General features: G+C 42.9%; 1 protein-coding gene across 5 annotated transcripts in view; it reads left to right on the top strand.

Moving 5' to 3' along the window:
- The window catches only part of NEDD4 (NEDD4 E3 ubiquitin protein ligase), a 519,020-nt gene that overhangs the window by 462,223 nt on the left and 30,266 nt on the right, over positions 1-26,531 (top strand). For all 5 annotated transcript variants that reach the window (XM_082253414.1, XM_082253413.1, XM_082253415.1 and 2 more), the window contains 3 exons: positions 14,568-14,663; positions 16,407-16,480; positions 23,355-23,415. In XM_082253414.1, the coding sequence (XP_082109540.1) occupies positions 14,568-14,663; positions 16,407-16,480; positions 23,355-23,415 (231 nt within the window). The remainder of the gene's footprint in view (positions 1-14,567; positions 14,664-16,406; positions 16,481-23,354; positions 23,416-26,531) is intronic.

The following is a 26,531-nucleotide window of genomic DNA, read 5'->3' as shown; positions in this document are numbered from 1 at the left end:
AATACATTGTAATCTGTTAGGATTACATTACTGTGTGAAACCATTTCACCTCAGTTTTGTCCCTAGTACTTTGTCCAGTGCCCTGCCTGTACTTTTACTGTTGTTTCTGCCTGGAGACTTGAGAACGTCTATGGCTTCCAAAAAGCGTTCCTTTACGTCAAAAGCGTTTTTAGACCAGCTAGAAAACATTGATAGTGAATTTGAATTACTTAAATAATTGAGTGATAGTGATTGGTGGGGAAATTCGTCATCCGACACTGAAAGTGACGACAGCGATGATTCTGCGACTGAGCTCAGTGATGTGCGAACTTGGTGCATTATTGACTGTGGTACAGATCAGGCAGCGCCCCCAAGATTCCCATCTACTGGAGCACCTGGTATGAAAGTAGATGTTGAACACGACAACCCCTTGGCATGCTTACACTTATTTCTGACCAATGAGGTTCTTGAAAAAATAGTTACTCGGACAAACTGGTACAAAGCAACAATTAGCTACTCTGCATCAGAAGTTTTCAAGAAGCAGAAAGTGGGAACCAGTGACCAAAGATGACATTTAGAAATTTTTAGGCCTAAAAATACTTCAGGAAGTGGTGCGCAAACCCCTACAGAAGTGGTATTGGACAACTAATACATTACTTTCCCCTCCATTCTTGGACACAGTCATGTCAGAGTACAGATTTTCCCTGATTCTGAAATATTTACACTTCGAAAACAACGAAGAATTTGATGAAATTATTCATCCTGCACAAAAACTAAAGAAAATTTGGGAAGTATCTCAAATGATTCTAAAGAATTTCTAACAAAGCTATGTGCCAGAAAGAGATATCAGCATAGATGAAAGTCGAATGGCTTACAAGGGAAGGCTCAGCTGAGTAAAATACATTGCATCAAAGAGGGCACGATCTGGCGTAAAATCCTACATGCCATGCGAATCGTCAACTGGCTACATTTGGAATTCAGTCATATACACTGGAAAAGGAACACAATTCTATCCAAAATACAGCAACTATGTAAAGGCAACATCTTCCGTTCTTTCACTCATTGAGCCATTGCTAAATCAGGGCTATTGCGTAACAACCGTCAACTTTTATACGTCTCCTGAACTTTGTTTCTTCTGCAAAACAAAACCGATGCCTATGGAACCATTAGGGCTAACCGGCGCGACATGCTGCCAACGTTTGGCAATAAGAAGCTAAATACTGGAGAAATGGTTGCCTGGCAGAAAGGCAAAATTATGGCACTGCGATGACGTGACAAGAAAGATGTGTGCCTAATGAGTACAGTTCATAATACCTCCACTGTTATGGTACGCACGAAAGGTGGAAAAAAAATCATGAAGCCACAGGTAGTGATAGACTACAGTAACACCATGGGAGATGTCGACAGAGCTAACCAAGCAAAGACATTCTACCCAGCAATGAGGAAACAGCAAAAGAAATACTACAATAAAATCTTCAGACACTTTCTTGAGCAATGCTTGTTGAATTCCTGCATTCTACTCAAAAAAAAGTAACAAGCATGTGATTCATTCTGACTTCATTTGAAAAGTTGCCTAACGCATCTTTGTGAACCACCAAACACCATCAATGGCTGTGGATAGAGCTGGACGTCATGCTGTTGGCATTGTCGTCCCTTCATGGACTACATCCCGCCAACCGAGAAATAGTCAGCACCTACAAGGATGTTCATGATATGGTTATTCTAAGCGAGATGACAGTGGGAGGAAAATCAGAAAGGAAACCAGGTTCCATTGTCCCGATTGACGTCGGACTTTGTGCAGAACCCATGTTTCAAAACTATTCATACCAGGATGTTTACTAAACCAATATGCAGTGTCTAGTATTACAGTGATTAGTAATATTGCACCCTTACAGATTTCAGTGTTTTTGGTTTGATTATAATATTGAATAAAATGTGTTATTATATTATAATTTTTGATTTTGTGTTTAAAACTTTATCATACCAGGGATATCTACTAGACTCTTGTTTGGACAGATTTAAGTGCCGGTTCACATTTCTGCGATCACAGAGATCGCATGTAATTCGCACTGCTCCTAAAATGACATGCGATCTCTGTGCGATGCAAATTCAGCCATACAGTTTGTATGGCTAGATTCGCACCGCAATCGCACAGGACCCTTTTTTTGGCCCGCAGCAGAATCGGATCGCATGGTGGTTCACACTAGTGGGATCCGATTCTGTGCAAACTTTCAGATCGCACTGGGATATGTGATCTGATCTGGGGGTGTCATTAACTTCTAATTGACACCCCCAGCGTATCGCATATGGCAGTGTGAACTGCCAGGGGTGTGGATGCGATGCGGGAACACGCAGTATATTCGCAGCATTCCCGCATCGCAGAAATGTGAACCGGGACTAAGTGAGTTATTCCTAAGAAGTACAGGCCTACAATATAAAACCACAGATTTCCATGCAAAACAATGTACCGCTTTGACATTCAATAATATTGACATAATCAGACCGCCAGGGAAGTTAATGACTAGGCCATTTTTTGAGAGATGGCACTGCGTTACTTTAACTGACAATTGCGTGGTCGTGAGACGCTGTACCCAAATAAAATGTATGTCCTTTTTTTCACACAAGTAGAGCTTTCTGTTGGTGATATTTGATCAGCTTTTTTTGGGCTATAAATAAAAAAAAAGTGACAATTAAAAAAAAAAAAAAAAAAAAAACAATATTTTTTACTTTCTGCTTTAAAGCACAGCCAATAAAAAAAATGTAAAAAATCTAATTGTTTTTTTTTTTTTTTTTTAGCAATTTATGCCAATATGTATTCTGCTACATATTTTTGGTAAAAGCAAATACCTATAAGTGTTTGATTGGTTTGCTCAAAATTTATAGCGTTTACAAATGATAAAAGAAAAAATGGTAGCACACTGCAACATGGTCAAATTGTGAAAACTTCTTTATTGGTCAATGCCAGACAAAAAAAATCACAGAAAGGTTGACACGTTTCACATAACCAATTCGTGCTTAATCATAATATTAATGTGGTCCGAAATCCTGGAATTTAAGAGCACACCTACGGTAAGTGCAAAACCCGGGATAATTGGCCAGGCATTGCTTGACAATTGATAAGGTGAATAAAAGCATTAATACAAACATATAAATAAAACCAATATAATTGAAAAAATAATAAAAACGAACAGAAAAAGGACAAACCAAGTGAAAGACGTGATAAACATCATGAGATGTAGAAGAATAAAAAAAATCCCTAATCCCTATAATTACATGTACGTGGTGTATTGCTATGTACAGATTTCTGTGAACACATCATAACCACAGAAAAATCAGTTGCTGGTAAAATAAATATAGGCATGTACATAAATACCCCCACAAAGTATATATACAAATACCTCCATTTCACCAGGGATCGTCTTATGAGAGAAACACATAAACCCACCAGATAAATGATACATAAATATTCCCATACAAAATAGTGGCAATAACACATGATGGATAGTGTAAATATAGATAGAGAAAAAAAAAACATTTCTTTCCATAAATAGACCATCCGTGTGTATGTATCCCCAAAAGAAAACAAAGGGATTATATAATGAAGTGCCCAAATAAAAACAATATACATGTAATACACATAAGAGCAAGTCCCTGCATCCCACTGTACATCCCTCCTAGTTATTTATATAAAATGTATCAACTTCTAGCAAGAAAAATAGTGTAGCAAAGGGCACAGAAAAAAGAAACGGAAAACCTGCAAAGAGAAAAACACAGAAGAAAACCCGATTGAGTCTCCTAGAAAAAAGAATGTAGAAACCAAGCACGAAGCTCACAAGAAGCAAACATGGCATATCCCAGCAATGGTACTCTCGGGCATAAACACATATAAACAATGCACATGTGTATATAATACGTGTACTATTGTGTCAAAAGACCCATGTAAAGGAATTAAAAAAAAAAAGACCCATGTATGTATAGAGACAGCTATATATGATAAGACAAGTGTGAATAGCCTAGAAAAAAGAATGTAGAAACCAAGCACGAAGCTCACAAGAAGCAAACATGGCATATCCCAGCAATGGTACTCTCGGACATAAACACATATAAACAATGCACATGTGTATATAATACGTGTACCATTGTGTCAAAAGACCCAGGTATGTATAGAGACACCTATATATGATAAGACAAGTGTGAATAGCCCTACCAATGTAGTCCACCCTGCATATATGTATATAGATAACTAAAGAACAGAGAGAAGGGGAGAGTGTATGGATCAATCATAAAAGTGGGTTGTATCCCATTCAAAATTTAAACCATACGGAATATGGGTTCTAAACTGGAATATCCAAAAAACTTCCCGCTTACATAGGAGTCGAAAAACATCCCCCACTCTCTTTGGTGTAACCACTTTTTCCAAAATTTGTACCCCCCCCCCCCCCCCCCGCCAAGAGGTCTCCAGAATGATGTTGATTAACCACTTAAGCCCCGGAAGATTTTACCCCCTTCCTGACCAGGGCCTATTTTGCGATTCGGCACTGCGTGACTATAACGGACAATTGCGCGGTTGTGCGACGCTGTATCTAAACAAAATTGACGTCCTTTTTTTCCCACAAACAGAGCTTTCTTTCGGTGGTATTTGATAACCTGTGCGATTTTTTTGATCATGCGCTGTAAACAAAAAAAGAGCGTCAATTTTGCAAAAATAACAATATTTTTCACATTTTTTTTATATGAAATTCCCCCCCCAAAAAATGTAAAAATCAAAATTTTTTAACATTTTAGGCCAATTTGTTTTGTGCTACATATGTTTGGTAAAAAAAATCGCAAAAATCATATTTTGATTGGTTTGCGCAAAAGTTATTGCGTTTACAAATGATAAAAGAAAAAATTGTAGCACACTGCAACATGGTCAAATTGTGAAAACTTCTTTATTGGTCAATGCCAGACAAAAAAAATCACAGAAAGGTTGACACGTTTCACATAACCAATTCGTGCTTAATCATAATATTAATGTGGTCCGAAATCCCGGAATTTAAGAGCACACCTACGGTAAGTGCAAAACCCGGGATAATTGGCCAGGCATTGCTTGACAATTGATAAGGTGAATAAAAGCATTAATACAAACAGATAAATAAAACCAATATAATTGAAAAAATAATAAAAACGAACAGAAAAAGGACAAACCAAGTGAAAGACATGTGATAAACATCATGAGATGTAGAAGAATAAAAAAAATCCCAAATCCCTATAATTACATGTACGTGGTGTATTGCTATGTACAGATTTCTGTGAACACATCATAACCACAGAAAAATCAGTTGCTGGTAAAATAAATATAGGCATGTACATAAATACGATTATATAATGAAGTGCCCAAATAAAAACAATATACATGTAATACACATAAGAGCAAGTCCCTGCATCCCACTGTACATCCCTCTAGTTATTTATATAAAATGTATCAACTTATAGCAAGAAAAATAGTGTAGCAAAGGGCACAGAAAAAAGAAACGGAAAACCTGCAGAGAGAAAAACACAGAAGAAAACCTGATTGAGTCTCCTAGAAAAAAGAATGTAGAAACCAAGCACGAAGCTCACAAGAAGCAAACATGGCATATCCCAGCAATGGTACTCTCGGGCATAAACACATATAAACAATGCACATGTGTATATAATACGTGTACCATTGTGTCAAAAGACCCATGTAAAGGAATTTTAAAAAAAAGACCCATGTATGTATAGAGACACCTATATATGATAAGACAAGTGTGAAAGATTTTTGTTGTTTTTTTTTTTTTAACAAGTAATGGCGGCGATCTGCGATTTTTTTTTTTTTTTTGCGGGACTGCGACATTGCGGCGGACAGATCGGACCCTTGACTTACATTTTTGACACTTTTGGGGTTACCAGTGACATTACTGCAGTAATCAGTGCTATACATATGCACTGTTACTGTAAAAATTACACTGGCAGTGAATGGGGTTAACTGTATTGGAGAGGGAGGGGTTAAGAGTAGGGGCATGCTTCTAACTGTGATTGGACATGGCTACTGGTGTAAGAACAGAGATCAACGGTCCTACATAGTAGAACCGTCTGATCTCCATTCTTACACAGGGAAGAATGACAGGCGGCTTTGTTTACATCAGCCGCCTGTCTTTCTTCCAGTGTCACGGACGATCGCAAGTGCCCGGCGGACATCGGGCCCGCCGGGCACACGCGCGGGGGGGGGTCCGTGCCTCCGGCGGCGCGCTCGCTCCCTAGAAGCCTCACAGGCTAGCGACGTAGACCTACGTCGCTTTGCCTGTGAGGGGCTGACCGCCGCAGTAAATAGTCGTGCGGCGGTCGGCAAGTGGTTAAAGTGTCTAGCCACATTAGTGGACTGATTCTTTTCGATACTAGATAGGGGTTCATAGAATCTGTCCCTCAAGCACCATGTGGTGCATCCTATATACTGCACATGGCACATTCTACAAGTAATAATGTAGACAGCATACTTAGTATTACAATTAAAAAACAATTGTATTCGGTGTTCCCTTTCAACTGAATAAGAACTAACAAAATCTCCCTTGATAATGTGTTTACAACAAGGGCAAGTATCCCTGCCACAGCAGTAGTTGCCCTTGAAGTGGAGCCATGTTAAAGATTGTTTTTTACCAGGACTAAAAAAACTAGGAGACAATGAATTCCCCAGTGTGGGAGCCCTTCTCGGAACAATATTTATACCATTGCTGAGGAGGTCGGCACATATCCTATCCTCAAAGAGAATGGTTAAATATTAAAGTACAATTTTGCCAATGTCACTAAATTCTAAACTAAACGGTGTACTAAAAGTGAGACATGCTTTGTTAAATTTCCTGCTGTTCCGATTGTGGACACCACTATGTTTCAAGAGATCATCTCTTTTATTGGAGCTAGCAATAGATAAAGCTTTATCCAACATCCAATTAGGATAGCCCCTCTGCAGAAAACGCCTATAAAGTGCCTTGGCCTCTTTTTCTTGTCAAATTTGTTTTATTGACATAGCACATATTGCACCTTTCAGGTACTTCACCCACCTCCCTCTCTGTCACTCTCCTCATTTGAGGTCTTTTCTCCCCTGTTTCTCGAAGGATAGCTGTGATCTACTGCCCCCCTGGACCAGTATCGACCTTGATGACTTCTCTGCCTGTCTACCCTACTTTCTCTCTTCTGAAATCCCCACAATCATTCTCGGCGACTTCAACATCCCTATTAATACTAACACTCCTACCACTTCCAAACTTCTCAGTCTAACCTCATTTGACCTAAAGCAATGGATACATGCTTCTACTCACTCTGAAGGCAATATCCTTGACCTTGTTTTCTCCCACCTATGCACTACGCACAACCTTTCAAACAATTCTTTCCCTCTCTCTGATCACTACCTTATTAGTTTCACTCTCTCCCTCTCCTCCACCTCCTCTCTCCCCAGCTACCTTACAGTTACCCGCAGAAACCTACGCCATCTCAACCCTTCTCTTCTCTACTCTGCTACTGACCACCTCTATGACAAAATCGCACCCCTGTCCTGCACCAACCTTGCCACTTCTGTCTACAACGCTTCACTCTTAGCCTCCCTGGACACACTGGCCCCCCTCACCACACACCGAATCACCACACCCCGACCCCTTCAACCTTGGCAAACCGATAACACTACAAGTCTGAAAAAGCATAGCCATGCTCTTGAGCGCCTATGGAGTAAGACTAGGTCTCAGAAGGACTTCAACCGATATAAATCTGCCCTCCAAAAATACAATTCCAGTCTCCACACTGCCAAACAGACCTAATTTATCTTCGCTACCTTTAATTCTTTACTCCGTCCTCCACTACCCCCTCCCACCGACTCACTCACTGCCCAGGAGATTGCCTACCACTTCAAACAGAAGATTGATACAATTCGTAAGGAGATCATTGCTGTTCAGATACCTTCCATGCCTTATGCTTCATGCCCACAGGTGCGATAATTTCTTCCCTCATTCAACCCCGCCACTATAGATGAGGTTGCTAAACTACTTGCTAACGTCCACTTAACGACCTGCCCTCTGGATCTTGTTCCCTCGCAAATGCTACGTTCACCTTCTGGCCCTATTCTACGCTCTCTAACCCACATCTTCAATCTCTCCCTCTCTTCTGGCATCTTCCCCAACTCTGTAAAACATGCACTAGTCAGCCCCATACTTAAAAAGCCCTCACTGGACCCAACCGATCTGAACAACCTACGCCCTTTTTCCTTGCTCCCCTTTTCATCCAAACTCCTCGAACTTCTAGTCTACAACCGACTGTGCGACCACCTTGCCGAGAATAGCCTCCTTGATCCCCTTCAGTCTGGATTTCAGCCTCAACACTCCACTGAAACTGCTCTCCTAAAACTGACAAACGATCTACTAATGGCCAAAACCAATGGACACTATTCTGTACTCCTACTTCTGGACCTTTCTGCTGCCTTTGATATGGTTGACCATCCCCTCCTCCTTTAAAAAACTCCATGCCTTTGGTCTCCGTGACTGTACTCTTCACTGGTTATCTTCCTACTTATCCAACCGCACCTTTAGCGTTATGTACAATTCTACTTCCTCCTCTCCTCTTCCCTTCTCTGTTGGGGTCCCCCAAGGCTCTGTTCTTGGACCCCTCCTACTTTCAATCTACACCTCCTCTCTGGGTCAGCTGATAGCCTCCCACGGCTTCCAATACCATCTCTACGCTGACGATACCCAAATCTATCTATCCACCCCTCAGCTCTCTCCCTCAGTCTCCTCACGTATCACTAATTTACTATCAGATATATCGGTCTGGATGTCTCACCACTTCCTCAAACTCAATCCATCCAAAACCGAGCTTATAATTTTTCCTCCACCACGTGCCCCTTCCCCTGATTTCTCTGTCAATATCGATGGCATTACTATCAGCCCATCCCCACATGCCAAGGTCTTAGGTGTTGTCCTGGACTCTGAACTCTCCTTCAAACCCCACATCCAATCGCTGTCCAAATCTTGCCGCCTCAGCCTCCGCAACATCTCCAAAATACGCCCCTTTCTAACCAAAGACACAACAAAGCTCTTAGTTCACTCCCTGGTCATCTCGCGCCTTGACTACTGCAATTCCCTTCTCGTTGGCATACCTCTACACAGGCTATCCCCCCTTCAATCCATCATGAATGCTGCCGCCAGACTCATCCACCTTACCAATCGCTCAGTGTCCGCTGCTCCTCTCTGTCAAGCCCTCCATTGTCTTCCGCTCACCCAACGAATTAAATTCAAAATACTTACAACATCTTACAAAGCAATCCACAGCTTAGCCCCTAGCTACATCACTAGCCTAGTCTCAAAATACCAACCTAATCGCTCTCTTCGTTCCTCTCAAAACTTCCTTCTCTCTAGCTCCCTCGTCACCTCCTCCCATGCTCACCTCCAGGACTTTTCCAGAGCCTTTCCAATCCTTTGGAACTCCTTACCCTTATATATCTGATTATCTCCTACGCTTTTAGGGGATCTCTGAAAACCCTCCTTTTCAGAGAAGCCTATCCTACCCACACCTAACAAATGTACCTCCATTTTCTCCATCAGCCCATCCCCCATGGTTATTGCCTTTTGTTTCACTTGACCCTCCCTTCTAGATTGTAAGCTCTAACGAGCAGGGCCCTCTAGTTCCTCCTGTTTTGAAATGTATTGTAACTGTATTCCCTCACATTGTAAAGCGCTGCGCAAACTGTTGGCCCTATATAAATCCTGTATAATAATAATAATAATAATATTGAGTTTTAACATGTTAAACAAGGAGGTTTAGATGCAACAATAAGAAAGTAACATTATAAATTATGGGTATAAAGATAATTACAGATACATTGTAATATAGTGAATACCATGTAGTAAAAATAAGTATAGCGAATAAGCAAATTCATCCTTGAAAATATCTAGAAAGGATCAAAATCTAGTATATCATAACTGACTAAGATGTGAAGCTTATTAAAGTACAACAATATAATGTTACAAGTATAGAAAGCATAGGTATAAATGTTGCTACCTGAACCACTTTGGAAGAGTAAAAGAAGGGAAAAAGAGGAGCAAGAAAGTAAGGAGAACAGGAAAATGAAATGGGAATAAGAGGAAAAAAAAAAGTCTAGGGATAAAGTTAAAGATAATCCCCGGGGTAATGTGCGACCTCAAGCATTTAATATACATACAAGAAGCTTGAATTTAAAAATACATCACCAAGGCATCAATAAGGATTGATCAAAGTTGGAGGGTAAATAGTGTGTGACCCAAGGGCGCCAAATTTTCTCAAAGTTGCAAATTTTGTCATGAGTAATGGCTTCTATTTTGGCATGCATCATAGCTTGGTTAACTCTGTTTGGCTTCAGCCATTATCAGCGTTGGCGATTTCCAGGCCTTGGCGATGGTCTGTTTCGCAGCCATAGTGTCTTGCAGAAGGAGTTTAAAGTGGGATCGGTTGAGGTTAGCCGGTCTTAAATTTAGAAGTGCTACGAAGGGGTCAGGAGGGATGGGCTCTTCAAACAATGTAGAAAGCATATGGAATATTTTCTTCCAAATTTTTTTAACTACCGGGCAATCCCACTAAATATGTGAATTTGACCTAAGGGCAGTGCAACCTCGGAAGCAAGATGCAGGGCAAATGGAGGTAAATTTTGCAATCCTGGCAGGGACCAAATACCATTGTGTGAGTACTTTATAATTTGTTTCTAATGCAACTGTATTCTGCAAGGATGATTTTGTTGCATCCCATATCTCATTCCAATCAGTTGTTTCTAACTTAAGCCCAAAGTCAGACTCCCATTTAGCTACATAGGTAGGGGGTTCAGCATCAGTTTTGGCAATAAGTTGGGCATAGAGATTCAAAACCAGTCCTTTTGTCTGGGGATCACGTTTACATATGTCTTCAAAACGGGATAGATTATCAAGTCTAACTCCGTCATGAATATATGGTATGAAATTTTTTTTTATTTAAAGGTATGGAAAGCGTTCTGATTTTGGAAGTCCCTGATTTTCGCATAAAGTGGGTACTGATTTGATTGAGGTAGGAGACGTCTATTCGGAGAATCTGAATTAGATTAGAAGCAGACCATGTTTGAAAAGGAGATCCAGGCAGGATAAAAAAAAGGGTTTTTAACAAATGATTGAAGTGGGATATGTGGGGATTGTAATTTGAATTTGTCCCAAAGAGCAAGAAGATGCTTGGTGATTGGGTTAGTGAGTTTTTTGCGATCTGACCATAGGTTGGCCAGAGACATAGGTTAGCCAGAGACAATGGATCGCAATCCACGGATTCTAACATTACCCAAAGTGGGACTTCAGAGGTTGCGTGATATTTGGGTAGTTGTGCTAGTTGGGCTGCATGGTAATAGGTAGTAAAAAGAGAATTCAGAGGCCACCTCTATTCTTAGGAAGGTATAGGGTGTGTTTCAACACTCAGAGTTTTGAAGAGCTCCAGACAAAAGTGGTTGCTTTGCGCTGTATTCCCCCTAAACAATATGCCGGGACTGGAATAGGTAGGACTCAGAAGAGATAAATGATTTTAGGTAAAATTGCTATCTTAATACCATTAATTCTACCCATCCTAGATGAGGGAAGATAAGACCATTGGGATAATAGGTTATTAATTTGGCATAATACCAGTGGAAAATTAGCAGCATAAAGTTCAGAGAGGTTAGTTGTAAGTGTAACACCTAGCTAAGGCAGGTGAGAGGAGGAGCACGAAAAAGGTAGGAATGTTTGTGCTTGCAAATCAGAAGAGGATAGGGATATATTTAATGCCGTAGATTTATGAGGGTTGATGGTAAGACCTGAAATATGGTCAAAACATTCAAGTTTTCGAATGAGGTTAGGAGCTGAAATATGCGGGGAAGACATAAAAATTAGGATATCATCAGCGAATAAACAAAGTTCTATAAGTAAAGTGAATAAAAGTGGGGATAGAGGGCATCTCTGACATGTGCCTCGCACATTTCAAAGAGATTAGATTTATATCCTGCATATTTAACATAGGCTCTCGGTTTATTGTATAATGATGAGATTCAGCCAAGGAATCCCTAACGCTGCAGAACATAATGTAGATAAGGGCATGATACCATATCAAGGGCTTTTTTGATATCTGGGGACGGAAAGCAGAGGGGAATTTTTTTCGTGATTTAGCAGCATATAGCAATAAAGTGGCCCTACGTATGTTATCTCCCGCTTGGCATAATGGTATAAAACCAACTTGATCTCTATGGGTTAAGGACCCTATTACTGTATTTAGTCAGGTTGCTAAAACTTTCGCTAACAGCTTGATGTCAAGATTGAGAAATGAAATAGGTCTATAGTTGCACCAAGATGAGTCATCAGAATTAGGTTTAGGTATCATTGAAATTATTCCCGTCAAAGTCTTAGGCCGAAAATAAACTTTTTTTGGTCACTGCTGATTCTCAAGAACTGGCCAACAGGGATACCCTTAATTGTGTGTAGAGGGTGTCCTGATTTGGCCATAAGAAGTGTATTCCCAGAAAGTGGTTTTCTGTGAAGACCAGTATAAACACTATTTCCATCGCTGCATAGATGTACATCCAAATCACATCTCTTTTTTGTCCATCTGTCCAGTAAACTGTAGGTTTTTGTCATTATCATTTAGGTATCCCAAAAGGAATTCCAAATCACCCATACGTTCATCCACTATAAATATCAAGTCATCTATGTAGTGATAAAACAGGTTGATATGTTGTCTAAAGGGATTATGTACTCCATAGATACTTGATCTTTCCTACCACCCCATGTAGAGATTAGCGAGTGAGGGCGAAAATTTTGCCCCCATCACTGCTTCACACTTCTGCAGAAAGAGTTCACAGTTAAAGACAAAAAAAGTTATGTGTCAATAAATACTGCAGGACATCCAGAATGTACAGACAAATCTCTGGGATGAAATGGGCGTAATGCTCCAAAAATAAATGAACCGCTTCAATGGCCAGGTTATGAGGTATAGAGGAATATAGGCTAGTAACATCACAGGTAATCTATGCGGCATGATCATCCCACACTACATCACCCGCAATGTTTAACAAATGATTAGTATTCTTAAGGTGACTGGGGAGATTATATACCAGCGGTTGTAAAATGTTATCAAGCCATTGGCCCAATCTCTCATTGAGAGAGCCAATGTCAGAAATGATGGGTCTCCAATGTAATGGATTTAACCCCTTATGTGTCTTAGGGAGATGCTGAAAAATGGATACCACGGGATGTTCAGAAATAAGACTAGTGCTCATTTTAGTGTAAAAAATGCCCTGTTTAACCCCTTCATTAACCAATGTGGACAAAATGACTTTAAATCCTTTTGTGGGGTCACTTTTAAGCTTCAGGTGTGCTCCTGTCTGACAATTGTCACTCAGCTTCCTGTCTGTAGTTATCCACCCTCATCACGATCACAAGCCCCCCTTATCAGAATTATGGATGACAATGAAACTATCCTCCAAAGTGCTTCCCTCTCCTTAAATGAGAGATTATTCAGTTTTTTTGCACATTTCCATAGATGTTTGTGTAGCCAATACTGCGAGGTCTCTCTCCACCAATCTCTGGAATTTATCCATCTCAGGACATTGTGAATTCATGGGATAAAACTCGGATCTGATTTTTAAGGACGGGGCTAGATCAACACTGATATCTTTGTCTGGCATTGATCAATAAAGACGTTTTCACAATTTGACCCTGTTGCACTGTGCCACCATTTTTTCTTTTGTCAGCTATATCTCTAGTGGGGGGCCTGGGTGTGCACCTGCGGGGGTTAATCCACTAACTATGATTGGATTGTCTACAAATGATGCAATATTTTTATAGCATTTTTATTTATGTATTTATTCTTACTAGTAATGGCGGTGATCAGTGATTTTTAGCGGGATTGCGGCAGACAAATCGGACGGCTGACACTTTTAAAACTTTTGGGGACCAGTGACATTATTACAGTGATCATTCCTAAAAAACAAATTGCACTAATGACACTGGCAGGGAAGGGGTTAACATCAGGGGTGATCAAAAGGTTAAGTGTGTCCCTATGGGGTGCTTGCTAACTGTGTGGGGGTTGCTCTGACTGGAGGAAGACAGATACTGTATCCATGTTCCTGCTTAGCAGGAACACAAGATCTGTCTTTCTCCCTATCAGAACGACGATTTACCCGGGGAGGTTCGTGGGTGGCCGGTGGACATCGGGTCTGCTGGACCTGCTGATTGACATCCCCGCTAGCCAATCACAGCGCGATCACCACTCCGGCGGTGCCATCTAGTGACTGTTAAACGAAACAACGTTCAGGTACGTAGTTTCACGCAAAAGAGCCACACTGCCGCAGTATATACATGGCGTACGGGTGGCAAGTGGTTAATACCTCATGCCCCCTGGGTGCTTGTACCCTTGGGTCTCGCAATAAATAATCTCTCCTTTGGTTTCTGATGTGCAAGGGTTTGTAGAGAGATAATAAACAGATTTCAGCAAGTGATAAGTCTGTACCAGAATTTTAAATAAGTTTCGTTTTCTTTTTCTTTGTACGTAAATGGAGTACCGCTTTTAATCATTTGCTGTTACTTCCATAGGACAGTGAGTATTACAATTCTCTCCAGTGGATACTAGAAAATGACCCCACTGAATTAGACCTACGGTTCACTGTAGATGAGGAACTTTTTGGACAGGTAATAAATTATATCACTTAATATGTAATATAAATTTGTAGACTGGAATCTATGTACAGTGGGTACGGAAAGTATTCAGACCCCCTTAAATTTTTCACTCTTTGTTATATTGCAGCCATTTGCTAAAATCATTTAAGTTCATTCTTCTTCCTTATGAATGTACACATAGCACCCCATACTGACAGAAAAACACAGAATTGTTGACATTGTTGCAGATTTATTAAAAAAGAAAAACTGAAATATCACATGGTCCTAAGTATTCAGACCCTTTGCTGTGACACTCATATATTTAACTTCTGATCATCCTTGAGATGGTTCTACACCTTCATTTGAGTCCAGCTGTGTTTGATTATACTGATTGGACTTGATTAGGAAAGCCACACACCTGTCTATATAAGACCTTCCAGATCACAATGCATGTCAGAGCAAATGAGAATCATGAGGTCAAAGGAACTGCCTGAAGAGCTCAGAGACAGAATTGTGGCCAAGGTTACAAAAAGATTTCTGCTGCACTGCACAGTGGCCTCCATAATCCTCAAATGGAAGACGTTTGGGACGACCAGAACCCTTCCTAGAGCTGGCCATCCGGCCAAACTGAGCTATCGGGGGAGAAGAGCCTTGGTGAGAGAGGTAAAGAAGAACCCAAAGATCACTGTGGCTGAGCTCCAGAGATGCAATCAGGTGATGGGAGAAAGTTGTAGAAAGTCAACCATCACTGCAGCCCTCCACCAGTCGGGGCTTTATGGCAGAGTGGCCCGACGGAAGCCTCTCCTCAGTGTAAGACACATGAAAGCCCGCATGGAGTTTGCTAAAAAACACCTGAAGGACTCCAAGATGGTGAGAAATAAGATTCTCTGGTCTGATGAGACCAAAATAGAACTTTTTGGCCTTAATTCTAAGCGGTATGTGTGGAGAAAACCAGGCACTGCTCATCACCTGTCCAATGCAGTCCCAACAGTGAAGCATGGTGGTGGCAGCATCATGCTGTGGGGGTGTTTTTCAGCTGCAGGGACAGGACGACTGGTTGCAATCAAGGGAAAGATGAATGCGGCCAAGTACAGGGATATCCTGGACAAAAACCTTCTCCAGAGTGCTCTGGACCTCAGACTGGGCCGAAGGTTTACCTTCCAACAAGACAATGACCCTAAGCACACAGCTAAAATAACGAAGGAGTGGCTTCACAACAACTCCGTGACTGTTCTTGAATGGCCCAGCCAGAGCCCTGACTTAAACCCAATTGAGCATCTCTGGAGAGACCTAAAAATGGCTGTCCACCAACGTTTACCATCCAACCTGACAGAACTGGAGAGGATCTGCAAGGAGGAATGGCAGAGGATCCCCAAATCCAGGTGTGAAAGGCTTGTTGCATCTTTCCCAAAAAGTCTCCTAGCTGTATTAGATCAAAAGGGGGCTTCTACTAAATACTGAGCAAAGGGTCTGAATACTTAGGACCATGTGATATTTCAGTTTTTCTTTTTTAATAAATCTGCAACAATGTCAACAATTCTGTGTTTTTCTGTCAGTATGGGGTGCTATGTGTACATTCATGAGGAAGAAGAATGAACTTAAATGATTTTAGCAAATGGCTGCAATATAACAAAGAGTGAAAAATTGAAGGGGGTCTGAATACTTTCCGTACCCACTGTATATGTGTATATTCAGGTCAGTGTGTGATATATAGTTAAATGCATTGGAAATGTATGTTGTGTACATTTTATGTGATAATATTTAATCTTTTTCTAGACTCATCAACATGATCTTAAGCCTGATGGATCCGAGATTGTAGTTAACAACAAAAACAAGAGAGAATATATACAGTGAGTGACTTTGTGGCAACATTATTGCTTCTACACACAACATTTAAAGGCAGTTTTAATCAAACAGTGTAAAATGGTCAACGATGTTGGTGGAGGGTTGGTTTGGTCGATCAATTGTCCCTTGGCCGAGAGGCTCCCCTACTTCGGTGGGGAGGAGTTCTATCTGTAGCTTTACCCGCACCATGGAAGGGTAAGTGCAGTCCCCCCTCTCCCCTTTTTCAATGGGGGGATGTGGGTAACCTCCAGGCACAGGCAGACCTGCCTTAAATTCCTCACCGAGCTGGGCTTCCCCCACTCCATTTCCCTCGTGTCTAGACCTGGAGTCTGGGGGGGGTCCCAGGGCAGAGAATGCAGCAGAGACCCCTGGGGTCTCCCCCGCTATCCCCACTCTGTAAGGTTCCTGGGATAGTGTGTGTCCTGCCCTGGTGGTCTGAAGGGGTCCCAGTGTTGGAGACCCCTAGGTGCATGCCCTGCTGTTTGCAGTGTGGGTATAGTGCAGGGGGTCCCAATGCAGTGTGCACAGCAGAGTCTCCCCTAAACGTGTGTCCTACCGTTGGGGGGGGGGGGGTTCCCTTGCAAAGAGTGCAGCATTGCAGGGGATGCAAAGAAAGATCCTGGCAGCATGCTTTAGTGTAGCTGATGGGTGCCATTTTCCCTTAGTCTAGCTGGTCTCCAGTTGGCGGCCATGTTTGTGTAGCGGATGGTGTCACAGGGATACTGGAGGACTGAGACCTCGTGGACATGTTGAAGCTCCTCCTCTTGCTCTTCCTCCTTAGAGGAATAGAGTCCATGATGATGCTAAGTTTGAATTCTCTGCACTCCTCCGGTCGCTAGGGGGAGTCTTTGGGGGTCCCTGTTATCTCTCTCTGCTGATAGGTACCCTGAGCCTTGGGGGGGGGGATCCTTTAGTGGTGCTAAAAATACTGTTTTTGTACTTCGAGGTCTTTCTTTCCTTACGGAACCTAAGGGTCACATCTCCCTAACTGAACCTCTCATGGAGGTGGCAGGTCCCTCGGAACCCCAGATTCCCATGGTTGCACTGATGTCAGTCCTTAGTGTTCCGGGTGGAAGTGGCGTGTTGGCAAAGGCCCAGGTGGAAGCGTCCCCCACCTTTCCCTGCTCAGTCTGTCTCATCTGATTCTGAGCCTGCTGCCGCCGTGGATGCGGCCCATCTAGGGGGGCTTAATATCACACCCCCAGATCCATCCGATAGTGAGGACGATTTCTCCATGGTCATAGCAGCGAATGAAAAACCGCTGGTAGATGCACTTATTACTGCAGTGCGTGAGACTTTAAAAATGGAGACTGCAGCTGATGTAGCCACAGACGTGGCTGTGTCGTTTGGTATGCATAAGTCACCTTGCACTCCAAAGGTGTTTCCTTATGTGCCTTATTTTGACAGGTTTTCCTGTGAGGAATGGGAACAACCAAAAGTACCCTTTGTGGTCACCAAACGTTTTGCTGTACATTCCCCATTTGAGGAGTCACTTTTAAAAAAGTGAGCTAGTCCACCAGTGGTGGACCCTCCTGTTTACAGGTTGAATAAAGCAACCATGATCCCAGTAGAGGAATCCCCATTCTTTAAGAACCTGGCTGACAAGAAAGCGGAAGCTGTGGCACGCAGTATGTTTCCTATGGCTGGTTCGGTATTGCGGTCAGTCTTTGCCATGTCCCTGGTGTCTCAGACTCTAACTGATTGGGTCAAGCTTTTGCGCCAGGTTCGGGGGGGGGGGGGTGAGCAGGTCCCTGCTGCTTATGTTGATTTAGCGGACCAGTTGGTCCATGGGCTGCAGTTTATTTGTGATGCAGTTTTGGATACAGCTCCTGTGCTGTCCAAACTTTCTGTTTCAGCGGCGGTGATTAGGTGTGGCTTAAGAATTGGTTCGCAGACCAAGCCTCTAAGAAAGCTCTCATTAATCTGCCCTTTCAAGGCGATCACCTGTTTAGGGCTACCCTGGATGACATTAGGGGAACATGGGGGGTAAGAGTACCTTCCTTCCACAATCTAGGAAAGTGAAGGAGCCTGGTCGGGGGCCCTCCTTCTCAGCATATATAAATTTATTTTGTGCTTCTGGGACAGAGAATAAGGGAAATAGATCTTTTAAATCTTCCCCGAGAGGTTCCATGCAACCTTGGTCTGGTAAGCCTAAAGCTAGCTTCTCCGGACCCGCAGACAAGACCCCTTTAGCATGAAGGTCTGCCCTCACCCATTATTGGGGTGGGGGGACATCTTTGCTGGTTTCGGACCTCGTGTACCTCCTTCATGAGCATCAAGGGGATCCATGAAATTATTATTTTGGGGGTACCCAGAAAGGGGGACAAAGATTTTCCTTTTTTGTTTTTTTAGGTCCTGAGTCTCCTTGTGCAGATTGAATTCCAGCAAAGATTCAGGTGATGTCTGAACTATCTAATGTCCCCCTATCCCTGTCCAGGGAATTGATTTACCTAGGTCTGATTTTAATTCTGACCAGGGTGGTCCTTCCTCTGGTTACATTTCAGGAATCACACGCCGTGATTCATCGGCTGCTGTCACACAGATAGTTCTCTCTTCTGATTTGCATACAGGTTCTCTGTTTGGTGGTATCTACCTTCCAGACAGTTCTGTTTGCACAGTCCTACATGCAGCTTTTAGCAGGTCCGGCCCCACAGGAGGATACCAAAGTTCGTGGCGTGACCAGGGGGTCCTCTGACAGATGCCGCAGGCATCCAAGGTCCACGAAAAGGCCAGCATCATCCTCGGCTCAGGCTTCGTCTTCAGTTCCTGTGAGGAATCAAGAGCCAGGATCTTCCAGCCATACTGCTTTACAGTCGCTGGTTTTCATGGCGTAACTATTGAAAGCCAGGTACTAAGGGATAGAGGTTTGTCTTGATCAGTGATCCCTACTATGTTGAAGGCGAGGAAGTCATCTTACAGCAAGATATACCATCGTAAGTGGAAAGTGTACATTTCTTGGTGTGAGTCGATTGGCGCTCATCCTCGATCCTTTTCTGTGGCTCGGATCTTAACCTTTCTTCAATGGGGCGTTGATCACAAGTTGTCCCTGAGTACCATCAAGGGCCAGGTGTCTGCCTTGGCAGTCTTCTTTCAGCGACCCCTAGCCATGCACTCTTTAGTTTGTTCCTTCATTTAGGGGGTTCGACATGTGGCTCCACCTGTACAGTCTCTTTTACCGCCATGGGATTTAAATTTAGTGCTTCCGGTTCTCCAGAAACCTCCATTTGAGAATAGTCATGAGATTCCCTTGCCTCCATTATCCCAGAAGGTGACATTCTTGGTGGCTATTACCTCTGCCCGCAGGGTATCGGAGTTGACGGCATTATCCTGTTGCAGTCCCTATTTGGTGGTCCATAGGGATAAAGTGGTTCTTCGTCCCTGTCCATCATTCCTGCCCAAAGCTGTCTCTGACTTCCATTTGAATGAGGATATTTTCTTGCCATCCTTGTGTCCCAAGCTGGCTCATCTAAAGGAATTTGCTTTGCATACTTTGGATGTAGTTTGTGCGATTCTGGTGTATCTGGCAGCTACGGAGTCTTTTCGGAGGTCAGACTTGCTTTTTGTGTTTACAGACGGACCAAGAAAAGGGCTGGCCACTTCTTCGACTACGGCTTTCCCTGTCACGGCGCATTCTGCTTGGGCGCTGAGTGCTTCTTGGGCCTTCCGTCATCAGGCTTCAATATCACAAGTTTGCAAGGTGGTCACTTGGTTGTCCGTGCATACCTTCAAAAAATTCTATAAGGTCGATACTTTGGCATCTGCGGATGCTTTTTTTGGCCGCAAAGTTTTGCAGGCTGCTGTTTTAAGAGGGGCTGTTCCCTCTTGAGGGGAGTTTTTTCTTTAAACCTTTATTTTTCAGACAGGGCTCCTGTGACCCGGTTAAGGCTTCTGTGTCCTGGTTAAGGGCTCTTATTTGTAGCCTTAGGTTATTTTCCCCACCCCTCATTTTCCTTTTGGCACTGCTTTTGGACATCCCACTAGTTATGATTTATAGAGCGCTGTGTCCGTCGATGAACGAAAGGAAAAAATTAGATTTTTGTACTTATCGTAAAATCCATTTCTCTGAGTTCTTTAACGGACACAGCACCCACCCCTCTATGGACTTCTGATACGTCTAATACTGCTTGCTACTAAACTGATTACCTAGAGCAGAAAGGGGGGGTTATATACCAGCTGAGGACTTCCCATGGGCGTAGCCAGGTGTTTTTTGTTCTGCCTAGTCCTACTCCTGAAGGAGGCAATATAGCTCACTAATTATGATTTATGGAGCACTGTGTCCATCGATGAACTCAGATAAATGGGTTTTATCGTAAGTTTAGCAGGTTTTCCAGGCCTGTGGCCTCATGTGGGTCTGCCATCGGTACCAGTTACCCCTCCAGCCCTTGTGAGCTGCGGCCCTAGGTGTAAGCACTGAGACATTGACAGCTCTGGCATCTTTGTTTTGTGTTTTTATTGTATTTAAGAGGATGGGAGAAGGGAATGAGTGGGATACTCCTTTAGGCTCAACTAAATACAATTGTGGGACTTTTCTGGCAAAAATGCCTGTCTTGACGCCAGCCGACGCTGGCCAATGCTTCCTGACGCTTGAACACTGTGTAATTACTGAAACTGTGCTGGATCCTCGACTTTAGTCCAGAAGATCCAGGACTGTAAAACTGCTTGACTTGTAACACTGCAATAGCTCAGAGTCACTGAATGGCTCCCTCCAGCACTGCACTGGCTGAGAAAACTCCTTGTAAGGTCCTGTACTGCCGCAACTATCAGCTGGCACACTTCACACTGTGCACTAGCACTTCAGGACCCAAACCGCAGATGCCCTCTTTACACTTTAAAATCTTCAGGGTCCACTGACTATGTACCCCCTCTGTCACTTCAGGGTCCTCAACCTAGGTACCCCCTTTCACCACTAGCTGGCACTGGAACCCCCGAACCTCTTCCAGAGTGGTCCCCTCTAACTTCTGGCAGACCCCCAGGGGCAATCCTGAGTACTCACGACCTGTGTAGGCTTTCCGCGGACTGGACCCCTCTGACTCTCCGCAGGTTCTCGGCACACCGGATCCCCTCAGCTTAGCTCAGCACTCTCTGGATCTTCAGGCAGCACCCCGAGATCCTCAGATGGGGAGACAGCCGTTCTCTCCCTCCTGGGACTCAGCTCCCGCCAAAGACATTGTGTCATGCACCACCCCCAAACTTATACCCACTCCCAGAATCCTTTGCAGCACAATCTGCCTTCTGGGGTAGTTACAAGCCTGGATGTGTCCCCTGATTGTGTTTCCTCCACCGCCCTATGAGAAGCCTCTCACAGGAGCCAGTGGGGAGACTACCCCTTCAGCAGGCACACCTGGAAACCATGACTCCCTGACTAATAAATGACAGCCCTGCTGTTAGGCAGACAAGGCCACCACTATACCTTTACCTAGCACCTACCTGTAGAGTGCTACATAAGTAAAAAAAAAATCAAATTTTTTTTTGTTTAAAATAAAGATCATGAGTCTCAGCATAACATTATATTTCACATTATACAAAAAATTGGGCTAACTCCACTGTTTCATTTTTTTTTTTTTTTTTTTTATTAATTGAAGTGTTCTTTTTCCCAAAAAAATGCATTTGAAAGACCGCTGTGCATATACAGTGTGACATAAAATATTGCAACAACTATCACTTTATTCTCTAGGGTCTCCACTAAAATATATATATATATATATCATGTTTGGGGGTTCTAAGTAATTTTCTAGCAAAATATACTGATTTTAACTTAAGCAACAAGTGTCAGAAAAAGGCTTAGTCTTTAAGTAGTTAAACTGACCTCATTTACAGACCAAAGTTCATCCCTTTGATCTAAACGAACTAAATGATACAATGTTTCTCTATCTCTCAGCACTAAGGCTCCGTTCACATGTAGGCGTTTTGGGGCGTTTTTGGGGCGTTTTTCTGCTCTAGGATCAGCTCTCAAAACGCCCAACAAGACAAATCCTATTCATTTCAATGGCCCCTGTTCACATCTGAGCGTTTTGAAGCTGTATACAAAACGCCCAACGCTCAAAAAAGTACATGAGCTTCTTTTTGGGCAGATTACAGGCGTTTTCCATTGATCTCTATTGAATCTAAAAACGCCTGCACAAAAATCGCGGTAAAAATCGCGGTAAAATCGCGGTAAAAAACGCGCGAAAAACGCTACGCTCAGGTGTGAATGTAGCCTTAGAAATGTTGTGATAAACTTTGCTGGCTGTTTTTTTTTTTTTTTTTTTTTTTTGACAGATCTGAGCAGAGAATGGCTCTGCGCTGTTACATGAATCCTGGAAATGCCAGATAAGGATCGTGAGGAGGGTTGAATCGAGATCGCAGTTTTTTCAACGCATTAATTGTGCAGCTTTAGGCGGACCCAATCACACGGATTGTGTGAAAGGGACCTTAGAGTACTGCACACATTACAACTCAGACAAAGAGAAAGGAAGGCACAACGTGCAAGGTGCTTGAGCCTTCCTGTCTCCTTGTTTTTGTAGTTCCACTTTGGATTCCCCTATCCATGGAATGCTGCACCCGCCACCATTTGAAATTGTTGCACAGTCCTGTTTAAATAGCTGAAAGTGATAGTTTTGTACTGCATAATCTCTAAATTTACCAAATCAATGTCATATGAGGACAAATCATTGTAATATGATGACAAATCTAAACATTCCATTCAGGTGATATTCATTGCATACATAGGCCCTTACATAACATAGTTTGTAATAGATTTAAAAGAGATTGGACAATCAGATTTGTAAAATGTAAGGTCACAGTCATGTTCTGCAGCCCTGAGTACAGTGATCAGTAATAGTTTTGCTTAGTATATGTTCAGTATAAGTTTTCATACATTTCTTTTTCTTTTTTTTCCAGTCTTGTCATCCAGTGGAGATTCGTGAACAGGGTGCAGAAGCAGATGACTTCCTTTAAAGAGGTATTGCACTAAGTGTATGCTTATATGGTTACAAAATAGTTGTTCTTGTTTAATAAAACCCAGTACATTCTACCACTGGCAGTATATCATTATTTTGTTGTGCTGATTTCCATTGTTTCTGGGTTTGCACTGCACTGCCCCTATTCCTTCCGAACCACTGTGACCAGGATATACATAACAACGTTCTGTAAAATGCTGACTTTAATTATCTGTCATTTTGAAATGCTTTGTTTAAATATATATATAAAAAAAACTATAAAAACTGTCATTAGTGCTCAGTGACAACACTTACTTTGTATTCAACTTCATCACTTAAATCAAACACTGTAAGTGAATAGCTTTGCTCAAGTGTATGTTGCATACACTTGAGCAAATTATCTATTTGCTCAAGTGTATGCACTTATCTATTAATGCTTATTACAAACCTAGCAATCATACAAAGTAAATGTGAACATCATGATATAAAAAAACATAAATGAAACCAATTATTACAATATCCACAGTGATAATAAAATACACATATATGCATGTGTGACAAAAGTCCATATATAAAGTGCAGGAAGTGTCAAAGTATTCAGAAGCAATTCTCCCAAAAAGTTCTTCACACCACACCGTTAGTGCGCCAAAACACCTCTCCCCATAAGATGTACACTTTCTGGAGCTATTTGCCTAACACAAGCATGTTTGCCAGATAGGCAGTTACCCCCACAGGGTTGATGTCTCCAGCACAGAGCACTCCGCTTCTTGCAGTTATAGATAGAATTTGCTCAAAAAAGGGGAGAAAAGAGAAAGCTCCACTAGTGTAATATTTCTAAAAAAACATAATCAATTTATTAAAATCTTCAGACATTGCACTTACAATTTTAACATTAAAACGAGCATTGGGGGAGGCGTGATTGGGCTGTGAGCTGGACAGACGCGCAGGCTGAGATCTCCGGGACCATCCGTGTTCTAATCCTACTGAGTGTCGGATCCCTTCCTTCCGCGTGCAGCTACATGTTGCCTAGGAAGCCAGGACTAGTTCTAGCCACCCGGGATGTCTTCTAAGGGACAGGGGAAGCTGGCAAAAGCCCTAAAAACTCTGAGCACTTCCAAAAGGGCGGGGCTCCGCTGTGGCTGGCACCATTTTAACCCACATGGACAGCGCGGCAGGCCGCAACTCTCTACATGTGGGGAAGTCTCCTGCTACTCCCATGGCTGGTACGGGTGAGTCACCCCCCTTCTCTGCCCCTGCTTCTCCGGCAGGCATTGACTCAGAGCAAGAGGCAATTACCAAACCGATCCTGGGATCTAAAGAAGGTTGCAAAGCAGCCCTTATGCTGTGCATAGAGCAGTTGGCATCTGAGTGCACATTATTCAGGCATGACTTGGACAAGTTTAGGGGGAGGCTCATGGAGGCAGAGGATCATATAGGTGCTGCGGAGGACATACAGGGCTCCTAATCTAATCAACTGGCTGAACTACTGGTGAATAAGGTGGAGGATGTGAAAAATCGCCAGATGCGCAACAATAACAGGGTTGTGGGCCTTCCAGAGGGAGGTGAGGGCCCCAAACCAGCGGTGTTTGCGGATGCCTTCTTTAAGCAACTGTTGGACATGCCTCCTACGTATATCGTGGAGAGGGCGCACTGAGTACCGACTGGGGTGTGTCCTCCGGGAGCCCTTTCATGTCCCTTTCTGTTGACTCTTTAATTTCAGGGATCAGGATATGATCCTAGCAGAAGCCAGGAAACGTCCGGAGCTTCCCTATGAAAACACGAAGATCATGCTTTTCCCTGGTTTTTCGGCTGAAAAAGAAAAGATCATTCAAGGAAGTGCGACGCCGCCTGAGAAAGAACAACATCAGCTACAGCATGTTTTATCTGAGCCGGCTTTGGGTCTCACACACCGTGGGGTAGTTAAATTCTTTGATACTCTACTGGAAGTTAGCGACTGGTTCGATACCCTATAAACGCTTGCTGTCGCTGAACTGACCACATGTGCCCTCTCAAGGCATTCTCTACAGATGTTCATTGATCTCCGGGAGGGGGAGGGTTTATAGGTTTTTCCGTTTTCTGCGGACATTCTGTTAGACCTGTTGCTCCTACCCCATCTCTACATTTTTCAAGGGACAAACTGTAATAATGCCTGGATGTTTGTTGGGGGACAACCATTTGTCTTTTGTGAACGGTGCCACTAAAGGATTGGGCTCACAACAATTTGTTGTCAAATGCTGTGGTCACTGTCGCTTCTTGCTCTTGCACTGGGATCCTGGCACGCTAGATACCTGGACTGCCTGGAGCACAGCCCTTCTAGTTGAACAGTGTTAAACTCTTGCTGTCTTAGGCATGGTTACGCCTCTACATTAATATTCAGTTTAGGGCTCAGGCTGCGTGTATAGTTGGCCTTGTGGCTTGTTTGTTACTACACAGCAGCAGGGAATTTTTTGTTTTTTTGGAATGTTTTTGAACCTGCAGTGCAATACCCTTCCTTTTTCTATTGTCTGTTTTATGACAATTTGCGTGGTGTGTGTACCTCATGTGATGCCCTAAAGATTGCAACATCTCTTGTGTTACTGCTTATATATTTATTTGCATTACAGTGTTGGTTACTAAACTGCAGCTGATCTCCTGGAATGTCAGGGGGTTGAATGATAAATTTAAGAGAGCCAAAGTGCTCTAATATCTTAAACCTCTTAGGCCCCATGTGATATTCTTCCGGGAGACACACTTGGACAGCAGCAGGGTCTTGGCCCTCTGCCGCTCCTTGGTGCAAAGAGCGATGCATGCCACACATTCAACATGTACCCGGGGAAATGGTTCCATGTACTATACACCAAATCATTACTGACCCGCGGGCCGCTATATAATTCTGGTGGCTGATTTATTTACTTGCAAAATGGTATTGGTAAATGTGTACACTCCTCCCCAATTTCAGGTACAGGTACTATATAAGGTGGCGAGTAGACTGGCTCCGTTCATGCACCCCTGCCTTTTTCTAGCCAGGGACTTTAATGCCATTTTAGATGCTATGCTTGACACCTCCAACCCTTCCCGCTCTGCATCCTCTGACCTCTCTGCATGGGCGGACTCTATGTCCCTGACAGAGCTGGGGAGATGGAAGCACCCGGAGGGAATT

Source organism: Pelophylax lessonae (assembly GCF_965119305.1).
Source record: "Pelophylax lessonae genome assembly, chromosome: 4".
Taxonomy (NCBI): domain Eukaryota; kingdom Metazoa; phylum Chordata; class Amphibia; order Anura; family Ranidae; genus Pelophylax; species Pelophylax lessonae.
This window is presented reverse-complemented; position numbering and strand designations above follow the sequence as displayed.